Genomic DNA, 26,742 nt, shown 5'->3' with positions numbered 1-26,742 from the left:
AAAACCTGTCAGACTACTGGTAAGGAAATTGGAGGCAAGAGTGAAACAGGAGATCATATCAAAACATATATTAAAAGTAATTGGGATAAGGGAAGCAACTGATTCTGAAACCAATTGAATCCAAAAGAGCCTCAGATATAAGAGCTCCTTCAGATTTCAAAAATATTTATTCAAAATAAAAAAGATATAACCAAAAACCGTCCCAAAACGTTCCATGCAACTCTACGTACATAGGTGGCAAGCGCAGTAGCGCAGCAGTAAAGTTGCTGCCTTGCTAGACCCGACTACACTGTGGAGTTTGGACGTTCACCCTGTGACCACATGGGCTTTTTCTGGTTTCCTCCCACGTTCCAAAGCCATGCGGGTTTGTAGGTGAATTGGTTCCTGTGAATTGTCCCTAGTGTGTAGGATGGAGCTGGTGTACGTGTGATCGCTGGGGGATGTGGACCGTTTAAGGTGAGGGGGGAGGGGGGGAGGAGAGGAGACATAATAGGAATCTAATGGGTAACCTTTTCATACAAAGGGTGGTGGGCGTATGGAATGAGCTGCCGGAGGAGCTAGTTGAGGCAGGTACTGTCGCAAAGTTTAAGAAACATGGGTAGGAAAGGTTATGGACCCAATGCGGGCAGGTATAGATGGGATATGTTGGTCGACGTGGACAAGTTGGGCTGAAGGGCCTGTTTCCATGGCGTATGACCATGATTTGTGGTACAGCAGACATAGAAATGTCCAGGGTCAGAAGTAAACTGAAATGGAAAGATAGATCACCCATGATTGAATGGTGAAACATAGAAACATAGAAATTAGGTGCAGGAGTAGGCCATTCGGCCCTTCGAGCCTGCACCGCCATTCAATATGATCATGGCTGATCATCCAACTCAGTATCCCGTACCTGCCTTCTCTCCATACCCCCTGATCCCCTTAGCCACAAGGGCCACATCTAACTCCCTCTTAAATATAGCCAATGAACTGGCCTCAACTACCCTCTGTGGCAGAGAGTTCCAGAGATTCACCACTCTGAGGTAGACTTGATGGGCCGAATGGCCTAATTCTGCTACTATAACTTATGGACATAAATTTATTATAGTAATATTCTGCATATATGCTCAGAGTATTATATTATCAGTGCATCCAAGTATTTGCACTACACCCCATCCTTTAAGGAAATCAATGATGTGTTGACCTGAATTCTTTGAGATCATGTGGCCGCAGCCAATTCTCACAACGGTACCAAGACATCCCCGTTACACACAACTGCGTAATACCAATACTTATATCTATGCTGTGCTCCCCATGTGATATCTCAGAGCATTTCACAAAGACAGCAGTGAATCAAGTTTAGGAAGAGATTAACAACTAAAAGGCTATTAGCAGGAACATTTGCAAAGCAGTGCAAGGTGCAGACAAAAATCCATGGGGCAGGAACTCGATGACCAAAAGCTTTCTCTGATTAGATTCCTATCGATGTGTGTAGGGTACATTGTATCCCTTAATTCTAATATGAAATTTCACATTTCACGTTACATTTTCTGTTATTCAGAGAAAATGTATTCCTTTTGGTTTCCCTAGTCTTTACCCAGAGTAGGGGAATCAAGAACCAGAGGACATAGGGTTAGAGGGGGGGGGGGGGGGGGGGGGGGGGGGGGGGGGGGGGGGGGGAGAATAAATAGGAACCTGAGGGGCAACTTTTTTGCACTAAGGGTGGGGGGTATATGGAACAAGCTGCCAGAGGATGTCGTTGAGGCAGGTACTATCACCATGTTTAAAAAATATTTGGATAAGTACATGGATAGGATAGGGTAAGAAGGATAAAGGCTAAATGCAGGCAGGTGGGACTAGTGTAGAAGAGGCATGTTTGTGGGTGTGGGCAAGTTGGGCAAAAATACCGGATTCCACGCTGTACAACTCTGTATGACAATGATTTTTCAATAATATATTCAACAATTATGATTTGATTTAAAAAAAATCAAGAACTCTTGATGCAGCGAGACTAATACAATATTTTTTTCAAAAAGAACCAGATTGAGGATTGTTGATGGTTTGGATTGATAGCTCGTGTATAAGTTGATGGATGGACATGCTTTGACTTGCATTAAGCTTGATGTTTTATGGGAAAGAGATGACTTTGTGATTTGCAGCCTTCAACTCCAGTCTACTGCCTGGAGGGGGCGTTGCCGAGCAGCAGCAGCTCCAGCATTAAGAGTCAAGTCAAGAGTCAAGAGAGCTTTATTGTCATGTGTCCCAGATAGGACAATGACATTCTTGCTTGCTGCAGCACAACAGAACATGTCAACATGATACAGAACAGGAGATAAAAGTTCAGTGTGTCTATGTACCATAAACCATATATACACACAATAAATAAACAGATAAAGTGCAATGTTATAGTTCAGAGTTGGTTTGATGGTGAGTTTAATAGCCTGATGGCTGTGGGGAAGCAGCTGTTCCTGAACCTGGATGTTCCAGATTTCAAGCACCTGTACCTTCTTCCCGATGGCAACGTAGAGATGAGTGTGTTGCCAGGATGGTGTGGGTCAGATTTCAAGCCACCAGTGGTCACAACTTTCTTTTTTCCGTTCCTGGATGTTCAAGTTACCAAACCGTAGACGATAGAGGTGAGAGTCCTGACCCGACGGGATGAAACTGTGGAAAAGTCAATTTGACTGATGATGGGGCCAGTCCAACCCTTTGTTGTCAATTCTGTCAAAGGGGAGGTCAGAGCGATGATAGTTCTCGACATGGGCATGGTGGGTCCTACCCACGATCTTTCTGCACTCCATCTTTTGTCATTCCTGGATCTGCGTTTACAGGTCATCATTTTCTACTCGATCCAATTAAGACAAATATTTGTTCCGATCAGACATTTACACAAGGCTACCCCTTCACCCTGTTTCAATGTGAAATTCTTAAAAATTGTACAAACCCTCGAGCTAGTTATTTGTTAAATAATTCCAGTTTACATGTACAAAATACTGAAAAATTCCTGAATAGCAGCCCCTAGATGACATTACATCTGCTTGAATCTCCATCCAATTTCTGGTTAAAGTTCATAATCTATATTAATATTTTTTGCCAGTCACCATTCTGTGTAAAAACACTTGCCCCGCACATCTCTTTGAGACTTTCCCCCTCTCATCTTAAAGCTCTGGTCTTTAGTCCTTGATATTTCCATCCTGGGAAAAAGGTTCTGAATGTCTATCCTATCTATGCCTCCGATAATTTTACAGTATATACACTTCTGAACAATCTCCCATCAACCTCCGACTTCCTGAGAAAACAATCCAATTTTGACCCTTTATTTCTAATGGACAATACCTCTTGATAGCACCATTTGCAGCAAGTTTCTGTTTTCTGGTCTACACTGGCGACTAAAGCATGTGTCTTGAGTTGCTATTTAATGGTGAGCCCCAAGATATTGATACTGAGGAGGTAGAAGTATTTCTGCTAAATCTCAAGGCAAGAATCGCAAGATTTTCTCTGTTTGGATACTGTAGATTCATGTGTAGATCCTCGATTAGTACAGGTGTGAGGGGTTAAGGCAGGAGAAAGAGGTTGAGAGACAGATAGATCAGCCATGATTAAATGGTAGTGTAGACTTGATGGGCCGAATGGCCTAATTCTGCTCCTAGACTTGTTACCGCAAAAATAAAACACATCACATAGTTTTGTCAACACCAATCAGAAATTTATTTGATATTTCTAATTTCCACATTTTCAAAAAAATAACAGCATCTCTGTCAGGTTAGAACTAGTTTGCTGCAGTCAGATGCTTGTGACACTTCACTGGGGCAACATTTGACCACTGTGGAATCTAGCCCAATGCATGTCCTTGCTCCTCTGGTAATGGGGCTGGTATGAAGAACACAAGATGCTATTTGATATCGGACCCCAGTTTGTCCTGTACACCAGCATTGATATTCTCATGGGTTTAAACAGACACCCACCCATTGCATCTCTAAAATGCCTCAATGCACTTTCTGTAAGGATTTGGGACGTCACGGTGGCATGTCAGTAGAGTTGCTGCCTCATAGTGCCAGAGACCCGAGTTCGATTCCGACTACGGGTGTTGTCTGTACATTCGCCTTGACATTGTGTGGGTTTTCTCTGGGTTCCCACATTCCCAAGACGTACAGGCTTGTAGATTAATTGGCTTCTGCAAGTCGTCCCTAATGTGTAGGAGGAGACCACTGGTCAGCACAGACTGTTGGCCGAAAGGCCTATTTCCATGCTGTATCTCTAAATTTAAAAATAAATTAAATTCTTGAATCAATTTATGCTGTTTATACATTTGGAGTGTTTGTTGGATAAACAGCAGCATCCTAGCCTCTGAGGCAGAAGGAGATGAAAGCGAGGTGCAAGCCACAGTCTACAACAAGACTTCCATGCAGTGTCGTATCTCCAGGATTAATGGTCTTTAAATAAAGCAGACCCTTTCCCTCTCCTAAAACAATGTCCTAGTTCTATTCAAAGAACATGTGACTTCCCCGATGTCCCAGCCAATACATGTCCCTGGAACAATGCTGCCTACTAAGATCAATTAGAGTGATTGATCACATTGCTATTGGTGACACTTTGATGCGGACATATTACCATGCTTTTAAAGAAACAAACAATCAATAATGACAGTACAGGAAGGAACTGCAAATATTGGTTAGACACAAGATAGATGCAAAATGCTGGAGTAACTCAGTAGGTTAGGCAGCATCACTGGAGGAAAGGAATAGTGGATGTTATGGATAGGGATGTTCTTCAGAACAAAAGTAGAGGTCTTGGCTGGTGGGGGGGGGGGGGGGGGAAGGGGGAGGAAAGGGGTGGAAATAAACTGGGTGAGAAAAGAGGACCTGAGATAAGGTGGATCCCATGATGGCCCAGTTTCCTCGGGGGAAGGTGTGGAGGAGTGATACAAGTGATACAATTCTGTGAACAGTGGAACTCTTAGGATGACTAGGGTGGGGGGGGGGGGGGGGGGGGGGGGGGGGGGGGAGAGAGGAGGAGAAGGCAGGGAATGCAGGAGCCACATTTAAAATGTCATTGCTTTGAGGCACATAGGAATTGCCAGAGATTGTCAGGATATTTCCAGAGACTGGCGCATAAAAGAAAGTTCTACCTGAGCAACATTTGTCAAGTAACAAAGTGACAACTGCTACATGTACTAAACCAGTGTGCAACTTTTAAACCCTCACATGCAGCAACAGGCCTCTGTTATTGAACAGCCTTAACGAATGGAGAATAGACCTCCGATTTCAACCTGGAGACACCAGCGGTTTGGCCAATTCCATCTGTTACACGATAACTAAATCAATGCTCCTCAGTCGCTCGTAGAGTCGCAGCAGTTTGCTGGCAGTGTCACTCGGATTCATTTCCTCACCAAGGCACCTCTGGTCACGGAGCGACTGTACCTCTTTAAGAAGACCCTGAAGTAAAAAAAACAAAATAATTTATCATTGGAAGACTTTGGACCTGCAGATGCTGGTTTACAGTGAAGATAGACACAAAATGCTGGAGTAACTCAGTGGGACAGGCAGCATCTCTGGAGAGAAGGAATGGGTGACATTTCGGGTCGAGACGAGTCGGAAGAAGGGTCTCGACCCGAAACACCCCCCACTATTCCTTCTCTCCAAAGATGCTGCCTGTCCCGTTGAGTTACTCCAATATTTTGTATCTATTTTCGGACAATTACAACAGAAGGGGGGGGGGGGGGGTTCTGCAAAATAAATAAGATTCACATCTGGGCCGGACACAAAATGCTGGAGGTAACTCAGCGGGTCAGGTATCATCTCTGGAGAAAAGGAATATGTGATGTTACTCAAGGATATGAAAGTTGATTTCTCTAATTCCAAGTAGCTCCTGCAAATGTACAGGTTTGTAATTAATTGGGTTCAGAAAATTGTCCCGAGTGTGCAGGATGCGAAATAACATTTCATGGGATAACATTGAAATAGCATTGGGGCGATCGATGGTCGGTATGGACTTGGTGGGCCGAAGGGCCTGTATCAACGTTGTATCTCAAACTCTAAAAACCCCAGGGAATACTTTGGTTGTTGTGGTGGCTCCACTTATTCTCCAGGAGGTATCCAGTAACTCAGCAGGTATGGTGAATCAATCCTAAGACGTTACTCATTTATGGAAATTAGCTTGACCAAACATTACCGTGGTCCGTCAACGTATTAATATCCACAACAAAAGGGAAACAGAATGATGAATAGTTTGTTCAGTGACATGAACCTTTGGACAGGCTCATGGGCACCAATATCACTGCACAGACCAGCTGGCAATAGGGCAAACAGGTTTAGTTTTGTTTATGGTCATGTGTACCGAAGTTCAGTGAAAAGCTTTAGTTGCGGAAAGACTATTCATGATTACAATCGAGCCATCCACAGTGTGCAGATACATGATTAAGGGAATAATGTTTAGTGAAAGATAAAGTCCAGTAAAATACAATTAAAGATAGTTCGACAGGTAGATAGGAGCTCAGGGCAGTTCTCTAGTTGTTGGTAGAATGGTTCAGTTTCCTGATAACAGTTGATCATTGAATCAAGAGAGTCAAGAGTCATACTAGGGTCTGGAGAAGGGTCTCGACCTAAAATATCACTATCCATGTTCTCCACAGATGCTCCTGCAAATGTACAGGTTTGTAATTAATTGAGTTACTCCAGCACTTTATGTCCTTTTGTGTATTATCTCCAGTCAGGTATATAGTAGCTCAGGACCACTCCTCTCTCCCTGTTTTTGTGGCTTTGACCAGCTTTTGCTTATACCAAGATAGACAGAAAGTGCTGAAGTAACTCAGTGGGTCGGGCAGCATCTCTGGAGAATATGGAAAGTTGACGTTTCGGGTCGGGACCCTTCTTCAGATTGATTGCAGGGAGAGAGGAGAGGCAGCCTTTTCGAGCAAAGCTTTAGAGTATTCATCCATGCTGTGAGACTCAGACCTCATTAGTCAGCATTGTAAAAAAGAACCAAACATGCTGTGCTCCACTGCAGTTGGTTATGGAGAGTTTCCTATTTAGAATGCAGAGAAATACAGCAACAAAACAGGCCCTTTGGCTCACAATGTCTACGTTGAAAATGATGCCGATAAATAAATCTCATCAGCCTGCACATGATCCATATCCCTCCAGATTGATGGCCAGTTTCTTCCCAGCTGTTATCAGGCAACTGAACCATCTTACTGCAACCAGAGAACAGTCCTGAACTACTATCTACCTCATCGGGGACCCTCGGACTATCTTTGATTGGACATTACTAGCTTTACCTCGCACTAAACGTTACTCCTTTATCATGTATATGTACACTGTGAATGGCTCGATTGTAATCATGTATTGTCTTTCCGCTAGCTGGTTAGCAGGCAATAAAAGTTTTTACACGCGACTATAAACTAAACTGAACTCCCTCCATTTCCTGCATATCCATGGGCCTATCTAAAAGCCTCTTAAACACTATGTGCGTATCTGCCTCCACCACCACCCTTGGACAATGTGCTCCAGGCACCAACCACTCACTTTGTAAAGGATAACTTGCCCGCACATCCCCTTTAAACTTTGTCCCTTTCACCTTCAAGCTGTGCCCTGTAGCCTTTGACATTTCCACCCTGGGAAAAGGGCTCAGACTGCCTGCCCCCTCTATTTCTGTGGTTACTACTGAATGTACCTGGAGCCATTCCCTAATACACGAGCTGGTGCCACTAATTGTTTCCCACCAGTGATGATAGAGATACATTGATCAGATACAAATCGGTTTATTTTTAACCTTCCCCCAACAAGTGAACACTATTCATTTCAGAGACTTTATTTGAAACTGGCCACTGATCAGGTGTGAACACAATCCATACAGGGCCTTTAAAGATTTTACTTTCCTTATCCAGATAACAATTCTTTGTGCTATCAGGTTATCACATTCCCAATGTTTCAGGGATCCTCTCTCTCCCTCATTCACTCACTCCCTCTCTCTCTCCCTCCCTCCCTCTCTCTCTCTCTCTCTCTCACAGGCATGGCCATTAATCTTGGGGGAGGGTTTGTCAGTAACACGATGCCATGTGCTCTCAAGTACAGTCTGCCTTCCCAACATCTGCCCAGCACCTTGGCCCACTCTCGGCAAGGCTTCCCACTCCGCTTCCTGATCCCCGTACCTCTGTGCTGTGTGCCAGCTGTCTCAGAGACTGCACATGAAGGCCAGGCATCGAGCCACTATGGGGAGCACTCTGCTCCAAAAGCATCTGTTCAACGTAAAAAAAAACACACACATAATCAATCAATTTGAGAGGAAGCTAAAATGACATGCTTGCCATGAAGGTATTTTAACGAGCGCTGCCCACATTCTATGACCCTCTCAGGTATCTTTTTTTTTTACAAATACAATAACTGCTTGAATAAGAAATTTCAAAGCTTACTTCACCAAAAAAAAAGGATTTAATTTATGCTGCTTTTTATCATGTCAGTATGTTGAAAAGTCTAAAGATAGACACAAATATAAGATAAGGGTGGTCACGGTGGCGCAGCGGTAGAGTTGCTGCCTTACAGTGAATGCAGCGCCGGAGACCCGGGTTCGATCCCGACTATGGGTGCTGTCTGTATGGAGTTTGCACGTTCTCCCCGTGACCTGCGTGGGTTTTCTCCGAGATCTTCGGTTTCCACCCACACGCCAAAGACGTACAGGTTTGAAGTTAATTGGCTTGGTAAATGTAAAAAAAAGTTGTCCCTAGTGGGTGTAGGACGGTGTTAATGTGCGGGGATCGCTGGTCGACGTGGACCCGGTGGGCCGAAGGGCCTGTTTCCACGCTGCATCTCTAAACTAAACTGGACACAAAGTAAGTGCTGGAGTAACTCAGCGGGTCAGGCTGAGCCTCTGGAGAAAATTTGATAGGTGACGTTTCGGGTCCCTTCTACAGACTGATTGCAGGGGGAACTGGGGGGTCAGGGGGGGATGGGTATGTCTAGAAAGACAGAAGATGCCTACTTTGAGGAAGTTCTCTCTCCTCCCCCTCTGCCTGCTAGGTTGAAAATTCTGGTTCCATGTCAAAGAAATATCATGTTGTTTACTCCTTAGTCGGGTAAATTTACATTTACCAGGGACAGATAGGGGGCTAAGAGTTCGGCTGGCGACCGGAAGGTAGGGGGGATTGGAGTGCATACTAGTGTGTCCTTGGGAACACTTCACCCACCTTTGAGGAATGTACGGCTCACACCGCGACTCCCTGTGTCTCCCTTTGATGCTAAAAATGCATTTCGTGGTCTCCATGTACACTGACAATGAAATGAATCATGTTTTTACTCCTTAGGAATTAAAAGCAGGAAATGCTCAGCAGGCCAGGCAACATCTGCAGAACGACAATTGGAATTTTGGGTCATGTGATCTGCATGGCACTTCCAATATTTTCTGTTTTAATTTCAGATTTGCATCATCGGCAATGTGTCAATTTTCATTTAATCCTTCTAGAAACAGGCCCTTCAGCCCATCTAGTCCACGTCAACCAGCGCCCGCACATTAACACTATCACACACACACTAATGGCAATTTACAATTTACCGCAAAGACATGCAGGTTTGTAGGTTAATTGGCAACTGTAAATTGTGAGTAGGGTAGAACTAGTTGATCACTGGTCGTGGTGGACTCGGGTGGGACGAAGAGCCTATTTCCACACTGCATCTCAACGTGCTGGAGTTCACAATCATAGAGTGTAATGTAATTAGCACTAATACAGTAGTTCCAGCTCTTACACTGTGTCTTAAAGTACTCATGGACATTGTACGCACAAGCAACTACAGATGATGGTTTACAGGGAAAGGCACAAAGTGCTGAAGTAACCCAGCAGGTCAGGCAGCATCTCTGGAGAACATGAACAGGCAACAGAGTCTGAAGAAGGGACCCAACGCAAGACATCTCCAGTCCATGTTCTCTGAGTTGCTGCCTCACCCGCTGAGTTACTCTGTTTTGTGTTTTGTGTCTTTCATTTTTGTAAGCCAGCATCAGCAGTTTCTTGAGCCTCTATCCCTAACACAAGGTTCTCTTCCAATAGTTTTCTCATCCAGTTAAGTGACTTCTTCGGGGTTCTGTGGCTGCAGCATGATTGTATTGGAGTTTCAATCCCATTACCATTCCCTGGAGAGTTAGTTGGTGAGAACCTGCAGGAGCTTAATTCAAAGCTCTCCACACATGGCCACTGACATTATTCTAAAATGTCAAACATAATTCTATCAAATCCCATTAACTGCAGGAAAGAGGTGTCCTTTAAACAGCAAGGATTTTTTGTTGGATTCTCCTTTCATATTAATTGACTGGTTTTAGATGATTGATTAATAGTGCATGCAGACAACATGTTAAAGTAAACCAATTTCCACAGCACGCATTGCGGTCATTACTAAAACTGTTTTGACAGCTCCATTTAATATGATTGCAGAAAAAGAAGAGAAACAATCGAACTGAATTTACAAAGATTCAGCTATTAAGGGAAACAATGCTAGTCCACAAACTGGCACAGGCGCAAAGGGACAAATGGTCACCTTCCATGCTGTACGATTCTATACATGAACAATTGTGGGCGGGCACAGTGGCACAGCTGGTAGAGTTGCTGCCTCACAGTGCCAGAGACCCTAGTACGATCCTGACCATGGCTGCTGTCCATGTGACCAGATGGGTTTCCTCCGGGTGCTCCGGTTTCCTCCCACATCACGAAGACGTGTGTTTTTTATAAATTGCCCCTAGTGCATAGGAAGTGGATGTCAAAGTGAGATGACAGAGAACTAGTGTAAACGGGTGATCAATGGCCAATGTCAACTCAGTGGGCTGATGGGCCTGTTTTCATGCTGTATCTCTAAACTAAACTAAAATAGAGTGAAAGGCCTATATAGAGTAAATATGAGGATGTTACCACTAGTGAGAGAGTCTAGGGCCAGAGGCCATAGCCTCAGAATAAAAGGACATACCTTTAGAAAGGAGATGAGGAGGAATTTCTTTAGTTAGAGGGTGGTGATTCTGTGGAATTCCTTGCCACAGATGGCTATGGAGGCTAAGTCAATGGATATTTTTAAGGTAGAGATTGACAGATTCTTGATTGGCAAGGGCGTCAGGGGTAGACACAAGATGCTGGAGTAACTCAGCTGTACTGACAGCATCTCTGGAGAGAAGGAATGGGTGACGTTTCAGGTCAAGACCCTTCTTCAGAAACGTCACCCATTCCTTCTCTCCAGAGATGCTGCCTGTCCCGCTGAGTTACTCCAGCATTTTGTGTCTACCTTTGATTTAAACCAGAATCTGCAGTTCTTTCTTACACAGGGTGTCAGGGGTTATGGGGAGAAGGCAAGAGAATGGGATTGAGAGGGAAAGGTAGATCGGGCATGGATTGAATGGCGGAGTAGACTTGATGGGCCGACTGGCCTAATTCTGCTCTTAGAGCTGCACTAAACAGTTGGCGGAGGTTTTGGCATCGAAGAGTATCCCACACCAGGAGACAACTGGCAACATTCAGTCCAACTGGCAAGGATCAGTCCGGGTCACTGACGAGGCAGTGAAAGCCCAGATAGGATTCCCCCACCGAGACAGACAATGGTTTCAGGAGCAACTGTTGCCTTCCTACCTGGACCCGCCGAGTGAGAGCCTGATGCAAGAAACAAAACACGGACAGCGAGGAACACTCCATCACCACCTCCACTGCACTGATCGCACCATCAACTGAGAAATTGGTGACTTCAACCTGCAGAGAGAGGAATGGGAGAAGAGAAAAAGCTTCTGAGGTGATACAAGGAACTGGAGATGCTGGAATCTTGTGCCACAATCACAAAGTGCTGGAGTAACTCAGCGGGTAGAGTTGTTGCCTCACAGCGCCAGAAACCCGGGTTCAATCCTGTCTGTGGAGTTTGTACCTTCTCCCTGTGACCGCGTGGGTTTTCTCCAGGTGCTCTGGCTTTCTGCCACATTTCAAAGAGATACAGGTTTCTGTAAAATTGTCCCTCGTGTGAATAGGTAATTGCTGGTCGGTGCAGGCTCAGAAGGCCAAAGGACCCGTTTCCGAGCTGTATCTCTAAAGTAATCTAATGCGAATGGGTGATAGATGGTCAGTGTGGGCCAAAGGGCCTGTTTACATGCTGTGTCTCGGAACTAAGCTGAAATCAAGTGGGTCAGGCAGCATTCATGGAGAACATAGACAAGTGACGTTTCAGGTTAGGACCCTTCTGAGGAGACCAGACGGGGCATTTACCGTGAGGATATCCCCCAGGTGGGGAGTGTAGAATCAGGAAGCATGGTTTTAAAGGTAAAATTTTCTTCTTTCAGAGAATTTAGTGTGGTTTTGGAATTCTCCAAGACAGAGATTGTGTGGGATCATTAAATATATTCAAAGCTGAAAAAAGATTTTGGCCTACTTATAAATCAACAGCTAATGGGGTCACATGTACCGAGGTACAGTGAAACGCTTCTGTTGCATGCTAACCAGTCAGCGGAAAGACGATACATGATTCCAATTCAGCCGTCCACAATGTACAGATACATGATCAAGGGAATTATGTTGAGTGCAAGAAAAGGTCCAGTGAAGTCCGATTAAAGATAGTCCAAGAGTCTCCAATAAAGGAGATGGTAGCTCAGGACTGTTCTCCAGTTGGTGAGAGGATAGTTCAGTTGCCTGATAACAGCTGGGCAGAAACTGTGTTTAAGAAGGAACTGCAGATGCTGGAAAATCAAAGGTACACAAAAATACTGGAGAAACTCAGCGGGCTGCACCCACTGAGTTTCTCCAGCATTTTTGTGTACCTTGGGCAGAAACTGTCCCTGAATCTGGAGGTGTCAGTTTTCACACTTCTGTACCTTTGTCCAGGTTCTGGAGTAGTTTCTTCCCAACAACCACCAGGCTATCAAAAGCTACAATCTCCAACTAAGCTCTGAACTAGATAGACATGGGGGGGGTCATTGTTTTTTGTCTTTGCACTATTATTGTTCGTTTTTTTTAATATATTGAATTTTTCTTGTTGTTTATGATGGGTGATGTTTACAGAGGACTATGTTTACATATCTGTTGTTCAATTGCAAGTAAGAATTTGATTGTTCCATTTTGGGACATTTTACAATACAACGCTCTTGACCCATGGTCCTGCTGTGACTCTGAGGTTTCCTATCCTGCACAGTTTCAGCCTCTTCATAGTGGGTTGATGGTACAACCTCAGCGTCCGGACACTGACCAGTTACCTTCTTGGTGAGTATGTGGACACTGCTACCGTCCGGTGCTGAACAGTGTACACCTGGGCCAAGCTGCATCCTTAATGCCTCCATCTCGGCGTTTGTCGACAGCAGCCATTGGAGCACGTTTGAACCATTCTCTGCCTCGTTTCCTGGGGGGACAGTTATAAAATAGCTCAGTGCAAGATTCTGGAGAGGAAGGAGCACTTTACGACCAAAACATTCTGAAGATGTTTGGCAATGATCAGAGATAGGGGCGGTGCAGTTGCCTTATAGCACCGGAGACCCGGGTTTGATCCTGACTACAGGCACTGTCAGAACAGAGTTTGTACGTTCCCCCTGCGACCTGCGTGGGTTTTCTTCGAGATATTTGGTTTCCTCCCACACTCCAAAGATGCACAGGTTTGTAGGTTAAATGGCTTGGTATAAATGTAAAATTGTCCCTAGTGTGTGTAGGATAGTGTTAATGTGCGGGTATCACTGGTCGGTGCAAACTCAGAGGGCCGAAGGGCCTTTTTCCGTGCTGTATCTCTAAACTAAACTAAAAAACAGTGGTAAGAACTTCAGAAACCAAACCTCTATGTATTAAATATCTTCATCAGGAACTAAAACTAAAAGTGCCTTAAGGGAAACGGACCATCTGATGGGATGGCACCAGTATTAAGTTACTGGGAAGGACACAAAGCACTGGGGCAACTCAGCAGGTCAGGCAGTACCCTGGAGGTCATATAGTTGGGTGAAGTGGGCTGAGGAATGGTCAATGGAGTTTAATGCAGAGAGGTGTGTTGCTGCATATTGGGATGTCCAACTAGGGCAGGACCTACACAGTGAATGGCAGGGCCCTGGGGAGTGTTGTACAGCAAAACGATCTAGGAGTGTAGGTACTTAGTTTGTTGAAAGTTCCTTAAAAGTGATGTCACAGGTAGATAGGATGGTCAAGAAGGCTTTCAATATATTGGTCTTCATCAGTCAGGGTATTGAGTATAGAAGTGAGGATGTTTTGTTACAGTTGTACAGGACATTGGTGAGGCTGCATTTGCTGTATTGTAGGTAGACAAAAATGCTGGAGAAACTCAGCGGACGAGGCAGCATCTACGGAGCGAAGGAATAGGTGATGTTTCGGGTCGAGACCCGCCTTCAGATTTGCAACATTGTGTTCAGTGTTGGCCACCATGCTGTAGGAAGGATGGTGTTAAACTGAAAAGAATGCAGAGAAGATTTACGAGGATGTTGCCTGGACTTGAGGGCCTGAGCTATAGGGAGAGGTTGTGCAGGCTAGGATTTTATTCCTTGGAATCAGGAGGATGAGGGATGATCTTATAGAGGTGTATAAGATCATGAGGAGAATAGATAGGGTGAATGCACAGAGTCTTGTACCGAGACAAATCAAGTACCAGAGGACATAAGTTTCAGATGTGAGAGGAAAGATTTAACAGGAATCTGAGGAGCAACCTATTTTCACACAAAGGGTGGTGGACATATGGAATAAGCTGCCAAAGATGGTAGTTGAGTTCGGTACTAAATATTTAAAAGACATTTGTACAGGTACATGGATAGAAATGTTTTAGAGGGATATGGACCAAATGCAGTACATTGGACTGGTATAGACGAGGCATGGACAAGTTAGGCCGAAGGGCCTGTTTCATTTACTCTATGACTGAATGTTACTGCTGTAGGGCATTAAATACCATGGAAGAGCCAATGTTTTTTTTCTTTACCTCTAAACTTGTTTATATGCTATAAATACTGGGAGATGGAAATAACAGGATGCTTGAACTCCGTCGGGGAGGTTGACTAAAGGAAGTCATTTGCGGAAGCCACCAGGTCACATTTACAAACTCTTTAAACCCGTCTAAACAAACAACATTTGGAAAGGCCTCGTGACAGTTCTGTAGCCTGTTTTCTCATTGTACACACCAACCATTGCAACTTACTGAAGCCTTGATGACAAAACAAAAAGCTTATGATGACAAAGCCAGCTGCAACAATTGCCAGCGACTGCTTTAGTCCCACGAGTTCATGTTACTCTCATACCTTGGTCCTGAAAACGTTCTGGAACATTCCATTGACAAGGACTGCCAAAACCAGCAGTTCAAAGATATCTGCTGAACTATTTTGTCCCTTAGTTTCTGAGGCAGAGCATAACTACATGCTTGAATTTTCCATGGGGGGAATCAAAGTTACAGTATACAATGAAAGACAGCCATTCAGCCCATCAAGTCTATGCTGGCTCCTTATGGAGGAGTCCTGCCTGGTGACATCCACAACATTAATGCGTTGGCATTAATGCATTAAAAGATGGTAGTTCACACAAAGAGTGGTGGGTAGATGGAATGAGCTTATCCATGTACCTGTCTAAATGTTTCTTAAATGCTGTCATAGTACATTCTTCAACTACCTCCTCTGACAGCATGTCCCATATACCATATAACCATACAAAACAATTACAGCACGGAAACAGGCCATCTCGGCCCTACAAGTCCGTGCTGAACAATTATTTTCCCTTAGTCCCACCTGCCTGCACTCATACCATAACCCTCCATTCCCTTCTCATCCATATGCCTATCCAATTTATTTTTAAATTATACCAACGAACCTGCCTCCACCACTTCCACTGGAAGCTCATTCCACACCGCTACCACTCTATGAGTAAAGAAGTTCCCCCTCATGTTACCCCTAAACTTCTGTCCCTTAATTCTGAAGTCATGTCCTCTTGTTTGAATCTTCCCTATTCTCAAAGGGAAAAGCTTGTCCACATCAACTCTGTCTATCCCTCTCATCATTTTAAAGACCTCTATCAAGTCCCCCCTTAACCTTCTGCGCTCCAGAGAATAAAGACCTAACTTATTCAACCTTTCTCTGTAACTTAGTTGTTGAAACCCAGGCAACATTCTAGTAAATCTCCTCTGTACTCTCTATTTTGTTGACATCCTTCCTATAATTGGGCGACCAAAATTGTACACCATACTCCAGATTTGGTCTCACCAATGCCTTGTACAATTTTAACATTACATCCCAGCTTCTATACTCAAAGCTCTGATTTATAAAGGCTAGCATACCATCCATCTTGCTACTCCTGCATTTATACCCAACAGTTGAATCTTCTTAACCAACCTTCCATGAGGAACCTTGTCAAAGGCCTTACTAAAGTCCATATAGACCTACCACCCTTTATGTACAAAACGTTGCATTTTGGGTTCCTATTAAACCGTTCCCCCCTCACCTTAAATCTATGTTTTCTGCTTCTCGATTCTCCTATTCTGGGTAGAAGAATGTGCATTTATCCTGTCTATTCCTCTCACGATCTTATTCTTGAAAATTGTAAATTGTTCCTAGTGTGTATAGGATTGTGCTAGTGTACGGGGAATGGCGGTCGGCGTGGATTCAATGGGCCGAAGGGCCTGTTTCCGCGATGTATATCTGAACCTCCCAACTTCTGAACTTTGACTGCAATGAACCAAGTGGAGGATGCAGAGGTCACTTCAACAGTGGAAGACTGAGGCAGCCATTCCATAGGTTGGCAGTCCATGGAAACCCACAGAGTGGGAAGGAAGTTTCTGGGATTAAGCCCAAAGTTAAACTATTGCAGCTCATCATTCAAAAGAGAAAAAAAGATCCTCACCTGTGCCAGTATCTTTCAGAGCAACATCCATCAGATGAGAGGACAACTTGATGGAAGCTGTAAACGGCCCCCCACCAGTCCTATCCTTGAACAGGCCACTCATAGAGCCGTTGCCGTTGACCACGTTGTTGCTTTTTAGAGCTGAATGCAAGAAAATCTCCAACGGATCTGGTGGGGCAGGTCTGTGATTCAGGTGCGGCCTAGTTTCACTTGCTCCTCCACTGTGAATGTGCAAGCAGTCTAACAAATCAACGATGCGGCTGTTTAGGGGCAAGCAGATGTCGTCATGTCCTGCAGGTACAGGAGACTGTGACGGTCCAGGTGAGGCGGGCAAGCTGCTAGCAGTCCTCGCCCTGAGATGGTTCAAGTCGTAATGGAGAAAGCAGTGAACGGCCACAGGAAGCGGCAGAGAGCCGTCATGCTCAGAGTTCAAGGGGATTGCAACCTCCATCTTCTCCCTGGGTGGAAGCTCGCCAATGGCAAAGGCAGAGGTGTAGGCCGTGCTGTCCAATCCTTTGGCCAAAGCCAGGGACTGGGTGACGAGCTGGACGCAGAAAGACCACCCGTGCTCCAGGGGCCAGTTGCTGAGGTTCTCCAAAATGCATGAGATGACCAACGAATCCTGGAGCAAAACTCGGTTCCATTTTGCAGCGATTTGGCAGCGGAAGGGTTGCTCGGAAGGCTCCGTTCCTTTCTCCTGACCGGCCAGCAGTGCACAGCAGATGTTGAAGACCTGGTTCAGTCCTTTGAGGGCCTTGTCTTTCTGCTGCATTACGCCCTTCAAGGAAGCGATTCTGTGAATGAGAGAAGGAGAACGCAGTGAATTTATGCCCTCATTTATGTTGTTACTTCATGTCTTAATTCCCCCCGTCCCTTCCTGCATTTCTGCCACAGCTGGAGTCCGTCTTCACCACAGCTCTAGCTGCAGAGTGGCAACAGGCTACCTAACTCTGCAGCTCAAGTTGGTCAGGCATACCGCTGTTGAACAGCTCCTTAAGCTAGAGGCACTGTTGCCTACGTCTTTGAATAGTTCAGCAAAGCAAACATTAAACCTAATGGCTTCTCTCTGCACAAGTACTGATGCACTTCTTAATGCTTCTGAGAAAACCAGAACTGGAAGCTTTAACATGAGGATCAACCTCGCACTTCATAAAATCGTAGGTCATAGGAGCAGAATTAGGCCATTCTGTCCTACTCTACCATTCGATCATTCCCCTCTCAATCCCAATTTCCTGCCTTTTCCCTGTAACCTTTTTTGCCCTTACTAATCAAGTACCCATCAATCTCGGCTTAAAAAATACCCAATGTCTTGCTCCACCACCGTCCGTGGCAATGAATTCCACAGATTCACCACCCTCTGGCTAAAGAAGGAATTTCCCCTCATCTCCATTCTAAAGGTACGTCCTTTTATTCTGACGCTGTGCCCTCTGGTCTTAGACTCTCCCATTACTGGAAACATCGTCTCCATATCCATTCTGTATAGGCCCTTCTTTATTCGGTAGGTTTCAAACAGATTCTCACCCCCAACACCCCCCCGCAACATCATCCTTCTAAACTCCAGCGAATACAGACCCAAAATTGTCAAACGCTGATATGTTAACCCAAACAGCGCCGGGATGATGCTCGTACCTGTCCGAGACGCTGCTAATCCCAGAGAGATGGTCCTTAATGCGTTGTCCTGCAGTGGCTGCGTGGAGTTTTGTGGTCGGGGCTTCACGTAGAGAGGGGGGTAAGGTGCAGGCCATCACTTTACCTTTCTCCGTCAGTGCTACCAACTGAATGTCACCTGATGCAAACAAGGTAAACATGCACTCGAGGTTAAGAACACAAGTGAGGGAGGGAGGGACAGAGCTGGCAAGTGATAGGTGGATAAAGGAGGTAAAGGAGTCCCGACCCGAAACGTCATCTATCCACGTTCTCCAGAGATGCTGCCTGACCCGCTGAGTTACTCCAGCGCCTTGTGTCTATATTTTGTAAACCAGTATCTACAGTTCCCTGTGTCTACAATGTTTGTGAACTACATTGAGACAATGTGAAAGAGACGGAGCTACCGTACTGATGCAATTTACTTTGGTCTCTTTGATTGTGAACGTCAGGCAACATCTGTGGAGAGAGAAACAGAGTTAACTTTGCAGGTTGTCGACACACTCTCTAAACCAGGCCAAGGGCCCAGACCGATTACCTTCGGCTGTTAGTGAAGGCCTGGAAACAGCTACAACCCCGCAGATGTTGAGACTGACGGGGATGAGGATGGAGGGCAAGTCTCCCACAGGGTGACCGCTCCTCATATCTGCCGTCCTCCCAGAAGATGAATTCTCGCCACGTTGGAACTCAACGCCAAAAACGTCCGAGCAAGTGCTGTAATAAAGGGTAGCTGCGTGACAGCAAGCACCGACGATGGGGCCTTGAAGGTGGTACTCAACAAAACTGGGAGCCCACATCTCCATCTGAAGGCTGGACTTGACGATCACCACTTTGCCATCTCTCCCGACCACGACAATGCTATTGGGTACCGGGGGCTTGGCCCTTGATGACTGGCGATCCTGGTCATCGTCCGTTTCCAATTTTAATGACAAAGGTCCAATAAACGCCACTGGCTGTTCGAGGTGCAGAAGGACCGTCGTTCGAGACGAGTGACCTTTGGCCTCAGGTCGGGTGTACTTCACTGGCAAGAAGCAAACCTGGCCGTCCGGCAATCCACACAGTACCACGGGTGACCGCAGCAAGCTGGCATCCACGTTGAAGAGGAGACTGAAGACCGAAGACTGAAGACAGGGGTAATCTTCACTGCCCTGTTGCTCGTTTTCAGCGTGAGGATAAATACAGCACAACACAGGTGGGTGGCTCAGTTTGGGGGATTTCTCACCGAGCTGTAAGTTAGCATGTGAAGTCAACTCTATCTCCTCAATCTTCTGACACTTCTGGCCCTGACAGTCTGCTGATGGCAGCCCGAAGATCTTAATCTTCCATTTCCTCTCCTCCTCCGTCACCATCACAACCTGTTCGTGCACAGCAATGAAGGAGCAGACTGTAGAGTCTCTGACAAGGCATTGCTCGATACCCACCGTAATGACAGGAGGCACAAAGCAACCAGAGTCACCTCTTGACTGGGAAGGATTCAAGGACAATTCCGCCTTGACAGCACTGCAACAAAAAAGGAAAGGGAACATTTTTAAATGAGAGGCATTCCAATAAAATTAGAAAAAATGTACAATGCACGATATTGAAACATAGAAAATAGGTGCAGAATCACCATTCATTATGATCATGGTTGATCATCCAAAATCAGTGCCCCATTCCTGCTTTCTCCCCATATCCCTTGATTCTGAGAGCCCTAAGAGCTATATCTAACTGTCTCTTGAATCCATCATCCGATCGAAAGATATGCAGCGGGTCAAATCCATAAAATACATCTCAATTAGTGGTTCAATTGCATTTTCCATTGCAACGTTATAAGGATAATACTAATATCGCAGGAGATTTACTGATACCAAGAAATGAAGGGAGACGGGAGGGGGGGGGGGGGGGGGGGGGGGGTGCCGAGATTGAAGGGGTGACTTGGCAGGGAGAGAGCCGCCTGCTACCATGTGCGGCGGCAGACCTGGTTCGCCTCTGCAAGGAAATATAGACTGTAGCATTCCAATAAAATTAGCAACAAAATTTGCAATGTACGATCGTCCGATCAAAATGAATGCAGCGGTCAGATCCATAAAACGTCTCAATTAGTGGTTCAAATGCATTTTTCATTGCAAAGTTTTTTAGGATAACAGGACAATCGCTTGGAAAACTCAGAGATTCGCTGATACCACGGAATGGGTTGGATGCGGGTAGCAGCAAGGGAGGTGGACAAAAGTCTACAATATATCCGGGGACTCCTGGAAGCGCAGCAGTCCCAAGAGGATTATGTATTTTGTCTCACTGACTAAAACAGGATCCAGGTGAATGTTATTCGGGATCTGTACTTTGTTATTTTTGTTCCTAAAACAGATGTTCGTTTGACCTGCTTATATTTCCTGTGATTTTATTTTAGCACTGGACACAAGCCATAACAAAGGGATTTGTGCTTCAATGGTCTGATTGCTGGTTTCCAGGTTAATTAGACAAACTGCCCTTTGTACTTTACTGAAACTCTTGATGGCAAAAGAGCCGTCCAAAACAAACTGTGATAAAACAAATCAGCTGCAAGCGTTGTTAGTAAGACTGCAGTCGGTCAAATTAAGCGCGGTTCAAATGAGCGCCAGAAGAAACAGCTGAATCTCGGTCACTGTAAGCAGGAAATTAAGGTTTGTGTGCGGAATGGAAAGGAGGAGATGGGAAAGAAGTGGTCTGAAGAAGGGTCTCAACCCGAAACGTCACCTACCCATGTTCTTCAGGGATGGAGCCAGAACTGCTGAGTTACTCCAGCACTTTGTGGTGGAGTAACTCCACAGAAGGAAATTGCAGATGGAGATAAATATTCAGGAATTATTCATCTATCGCTTGCCAGGGTTTGTCCTGTACCCACCTCTCCTTTGCAGCATTTCACACCCCCCCCCCAACTACTATCTGCCTGAAGAAAGGTCCTGATCCCCAAATGTCATCTGTCCATTTCCTCCACAGATGTTGCCTGACCTGCTGAGCTCCTCCAGCACTGTTGTTTGCTTTAAGATTCCAACATCTGCAGTTCCTTGTGTCTCCGTTACATTTGTTCTCCTGGATGACACTATTGGATGCATTTGGAGGTGTGAAGCTCATCGGCACTTACAATAATGTAGCGGAATTGGGTAAGAGTTAGCTAAATGAACTGTGTACCAGCTCATTTCGAATAGACTTTGACGGGACTGTGATACCCTGCCTCACGTTATGGACTTGCAAACAAGACAGCTGCCAAACCATCAAGCTTTCAAACACTCAGGTCCTGGATTTTTTTCAGTTTTTAGTTTAGTTTAGAGGTCCAGGCCCTTTGACCCACCGAGTCCCTACCGACCAGCGATCCTGCACATTAAAACTATCATACACACACTGGGGACAATTTACACTTATACCAAGCCAATTAACCGACAAACCTGTACGTCTTTGGAGTGGGGGAGGAAACCGAAGATCTCGGAGAAAACCCACGCGGTCACGGGGAGAACGTACAAACTCTGTACAGACGGCACTCGAAGTCGGGATCGAACCTGGGTCTCTGGCGTTGCAAGTGCTGTAAGGCAGCAACTCTACCGCTGCGCCACCGTACCGACCTCATTGTCGGAGCTTTACTGAGGAAAGTGCAGATGGAGGGAGAGTGATCCACCATTAACGTCCAAGGAGATGTTAGTGGCAGGATGAAGAGGTTGGCGAGATTAATCCCCGCGGGTGCAATGGAGGGGAAGGTCAGCGAGAGAGGGGGGCGGGAAAGGTGGCACAGCTGTTGATATGAAAGAATAGGCTGGTTCCTTCATGAATACCTCGCAGAATACCAAGGGAGGCTGAGAGTCCACATCAGCAGAGGGACAGCAGTAAAGCACAGACGTAAGGATGGGTCAGGAGAGGGAATAGAGTCAGCAATGTGCAACACGTGAACAATGAAACACAACACCAATCCCCCCCTGTACAGGGAAGAGACTGGGACACTGGGGCCGAGAGATAAATGATTAATAAAAGTAATGAGCTGAGCTCCAGAGCAGCAGCCAAAACAGACACAAATTCAACTCTCACGGGCAAAGACACTGCAAGCATCCGAGCAATGACAAATTTCTTGACTACTTACGACGTGTACTTATTACAAATCACCATCAGCAAGAGGACAACTTTCACTGAAGTTACAGCCCCACCTACTGGTCAGTCCCATAGTCAAACAAATCTGACTTTGGAGATGCTGATGAGAAGCTCTTTTGGGTCGGAGCTTTCAAAACTGCCTTGGGTGATGCAAAGAAAATGTGATCAGAGGCCTGAACCTGGTTAGAGTGAGTTAAGGACAAAGAATGACACAAAGTGCTGGAGTAACTCAGTGGGTCAGGCAGCATCTCTGGTGAAAAAGGATAGGTGATATGGCTTTTGGCATCAGTAACGGAATCGAGTAGAGGAGTTGAGATATTTTTTTACAGTTGGACAGCTACTGTACATTCAGTTTTGGTCACCTTATTATAGGAGAAATGCCATTAAACTGGAAAGAGTACAGAGTAAATTTATGAGGATGCTGCTGGGACACGAGGGCCTGAGCAACAGAGAGAGGTTGGGCAGACCAGGCCTTTATTCTGTGCAGCACAGGAGCTGATGGTTAACTGATAGAGGTGTATAAAATCATGAGGTGAATAGATAGGGTGAATGCAGGGCAGTGGAAATAAGAACTAGAGGGTAAAGCTGTAAAAGCAGAAAGATTTAATAGGAACGCGAGGAGCAATATTTAACCCCTCATCTTGGGTGGTGAGTATATGGAACGAGCTGCTAGATTATGTAATTGAGGCAGTAACCGAGTACAAAATAGCATTTAATACACTAAAGGACGCAAGGCGTTGGGAGTAATTCAGAAAGACAGGCAGCATTTACGGAGATCATGGATCGATGACATTTTGTCTGAATCAACAACTGCACCCTTTTCCCCGTTTACAATCCTCGTAAGAAAATCTACTCGGATTTTTGTTCAAAAAAATGCTCAATGTATTTAAAAACTCAGAAGTTTAATTTTTCATGATATTTTCATAGAAACATAGAAAATAGGTGCAGGAGTAGGCCATTCGGCCCTTCAAGCCTGCACCGCCATTCAATATGATCATGGCTGATCATCCAACTCAGTATTCGACTGTGAATTCAGAGTTTTTACATCTCACTAACTTTGTATCATATCTCACACTAATTTCAGGGTTACATATATTGATAAATAAAGATTGAGTGAAAGCCAAGACCATATTCATCAGGCCACCTCAGCATACACTTTTTAGTTTAGTTTAGAGGCACAGCACGGAAACAGGCCCATCGGCCCACCGAGACCTTGCCAACCAGCGATCCCCACACACCAATACTATCCTACACACACTAGGGACAATTTACATTTATACCAAGCCAATTATCCTACAAACCTGAATGTCTTTGGATTGTGGGAGGAAACCGATGCTTCCCAGAGAAAACCCACGTAGGTCACGGCGAGAAGGTACAAACTCCATACAGAAAGCACTCGCAGTCAGGATCGAACCCAGGTCTCTGGTTCTGTAAGGCAGCAACAGTACTGCTGCGCCAAACCGTGGTGTAACCACCAATCCTGCCTCAAATGATTTTCCTTTTAGTACTGTCTCATTTCTCTGCGGGTCAAACAGCATCTGTGGAGGGAATGGATAGATGGAGGCGGGACATGGCAAGTGAAAGGTGGATACAGGCGAGGGGGGGAGGGGGGAATTGAGCAGTAATGAGTGGAGGGAATGGGTAGGCCACGCTTTGGATCGGGATCTTTCTCCAGATATTTGAGCATTTTATATTGTGGGGTATCCCCATGTTTATTTGGTGACCATTGCTCAGTGTCTCCCCCGCCCCCTACTCCTCTGGGAACCAGACCACCTTCACATTCCTTCTGTGGAATTGATTGCCACAGACGGCTGCGGAGGCCAAGTCAATGGATATTTTTAAGGTGGAGATTGACAGAATCTCGATTAGTAAGGGTGTTGAGGGTTATGTGGAGAAGGCAGGGGAATGGGGTTGAGAGGGAAGGATAGATCGACCATGATTGAATGGCAGAGTAGACTCGATTGGCCTAATTCTGCTCCTCTAACTTGCGAACTTATGAACCTTGGAAACTTTGTTCCATTATGGGTACCGTATAACTTAAACGTTGTTACCTGCTCTTCTGGTTTAACAGAATGTTATATATTCCGCCATCATCACACAGCACAAACAGCCGCTCTCCACTCCTGTGCACCTCCACTTGCCACACAGCACTGGGTAACCTGTACACAACCTACCAAGACAGAACAGGAAGAATTGATAAAAAGACATCGATAGATGCTCCTGAACACATCATCAGTGGTGTAACCTGGGGTCATTGGGTGTTGCGGGTCTTTCAACATCAGACACCCTCACCCAGGCGACCCAGCCGTGGTTGATCAGACCACGACTTGTGTTCAGGTGGCATTCGCTCCTCCCCATGGACCTCCTCTCCTGATCCAGAGCCATCTCGAGGCTTTCTCCGCTGCCTCTGTGGTGTTCTAAACTAAACCAAACCGGTAACGTCATAGTGTGAGAGTGGTGACTGGCAGAGCAGCCAGAGACATTAAGGTGGGCGCAGAGCTAAGTGATTTGACCGCGGGGGCCACTCCCTGGCGGGTGACGTCACCAACAGCCAGCACTTTGGAAATAGGCACCGTTTCGGGCCGAAACCCTTCTACACCATTCAATCATGGCTGAAGGTAGACAAAAAATGCTGCAGTAACTCAGCGGGCCAGGCAGCATCTCTCGAGAGAAGGAATGGGTGACATTTCGGGTCGAGCCTTCTTCAGATTGAGAGTCATGGGAAAGGGAAGTGAGCGATATGGAGAGATATAGAACAAAGAAATGAAAGATATGCAAACAAGTAACGATGATCAAAGAAAGGGTCCATTGTTAGTTGTGAGCTAGCTAGGTGAAAACGAGTTATACAAATAATGAAACTCATCAAGACGACAGTGAAACTAGTACAACGACCAGGATGGGGAGCAACAGAGAGAGAGAGAGAGAGAGAGAGGGGATGCAAGGGTTATTTGAAATTAGGGAAAGCAATATTACCGCTGGGTTGTAAGCTGCTGAAGCAAAATATGAGGTGGTGATCCTCCAATTTGTGTTTGGCCTCACAGTGACAATGGAGGAGGCCCAGCCAGGACCAAATATCCTATAGCGATAAGATCTTCGCCCAGGACAGAAAGGTCAGTATGGGATTGGGGGAGGGGGAGTTAAACGTATTTAGCAACCAGGAGATCGCAAAGGCCCAGGCGGACTGAGCGAGAGTGTTCAACGAATCGATCGCCCAGTCTACGTTTGGTCTCGCTGATGTACGAGTCCACACCTTGAACAACGGATACAGTGGATGGGGTTGGAGGAGAGGGGCAAGTGAACCTCTGCCTAACCTGAAAGAACTATCGGGGTCCATGGGCAGAATAGAGGGAGGAGGTAGAGGGGCAGTTGTGGCATCTCCTGCGGCTGTAGGGGAAGGTACCTGGAGAGGGGATGGTTTGGGTGGGAAGGTACCTGGACAGAAGATGGTTTGGGTGGGAAGGTACCTGGAGAGGGGATGGTTTGGGTGGGAAGGTACCTGGACAGGGGGTTGTTTGGGTGGGAAGACCTGTCCTGGAGAGGGGATGGTTTGGGGGTGGGGGCAGAGAGTGTTAAAGTGCCACGCCGCTGGGTTGTCCATGGCTGATCTATCTTGGTTCTTGGTTACTTGGTCCTCCAAAATATTCCAAATGGAATTTAAACTGCAGGTGGTGAAGGGAGGGCTTAACCATCTGAATCATCCCAAAAGCGGCCACTCACCTGCAGGGAGCCGTGGTGGTGGTACATGTAGACAAAGTGGGAGCGGTTGCACACACAGAGCCGTGTGTGGGGCGGGGAGCGGGGCTGCAGCAGCAGCGCAGAGCAGCGAGCGCCCCGTCTCACCGCTGCAACGTGGTCCCAGTAGCGGACGCGCCGGGTCCGGGCTCCAGCCATGGCCGAGGGACAGGCGCCTCCTCTCCCCGAGCACAAGCAAAGATACTAGAGGAGCAGAAGCCTCCTCTCCCTGGGCCCCTACGACTCGGCGGAAAGGACATAAAAGTTGCAAAAGAAAGCGTTCCGAAACATGCATGTCCCAGTCTGCCCCAAAGATTATAGCTCCTCTATAATCATATAGCTCCTCTATAATCATATAGCTCCTCTATAATCTTTGGTCTGCCCAATGCACCAGCTCTGCAAAATGCAATACAAAATGCAACGTCAATGCCAAGACACCCAGTGCTCAGTGTGTGGGAAGAAATGAATCATTTAGCATAAAAATGAAG

The 26,742-nt window shown here is 45.9% G+C and overlaps 1 protein-coding gene across 1 annotated transcript; it reads right to left on the bottom strand.

Annotated features, from left to right (window-relative positions):
* Nucleotides 1-4,994: 4,994 nt before the first annotated feature.
* faap100 (FA core complex associated protein 100) lies at nucleotides 4,995-26,742 on the bottom strand. Its single transcript, XM_055653972.1, has 9 exons — nucleotides 26,240-26,742; nucleotides 24,574-24,692; nucleotides 18,969-19,930; nucleotides 18,416-18,572; nucleotides 16,787-17,580; nucleotides 13,174-13,316; nucleotides 11,573-11,689; nucleotides 8,129-8,215; nucleotides 4,995-5,414 (listed from the first exon to the last, which is right to left on the bottom strand). Exons 1-9 carry the CDS (start codon nucleotides 26,411-26,413, stop codon nucleotides 5,283-5,285), a joined length of 2,685 nt encoding a protein of 894 aa, XP_055509947.1. The 5' UTR covers nucleotides 26,414-26,742; the 3' UTR covers nucleotides 4,995-5,282.

Source organism: Leucoraja erinacea, chromosome 23, assembly GCF_028641065.1.
Source record: "Leucoraja erinacea ecotype New England chromosome 23, Leri_hhj_1, whole genome shotgun sequence".
NCBI lineage: Eukaryota > Metazoa > Chordata > Chondrichthyes > Rajiformes > Rajidae > Leucoraja > Leucoraja erinaceus.
Note: the sequence above shows the minus strand (reverse complement) of the source record. Positions and strands in the feature narration are given on the sequence as shown.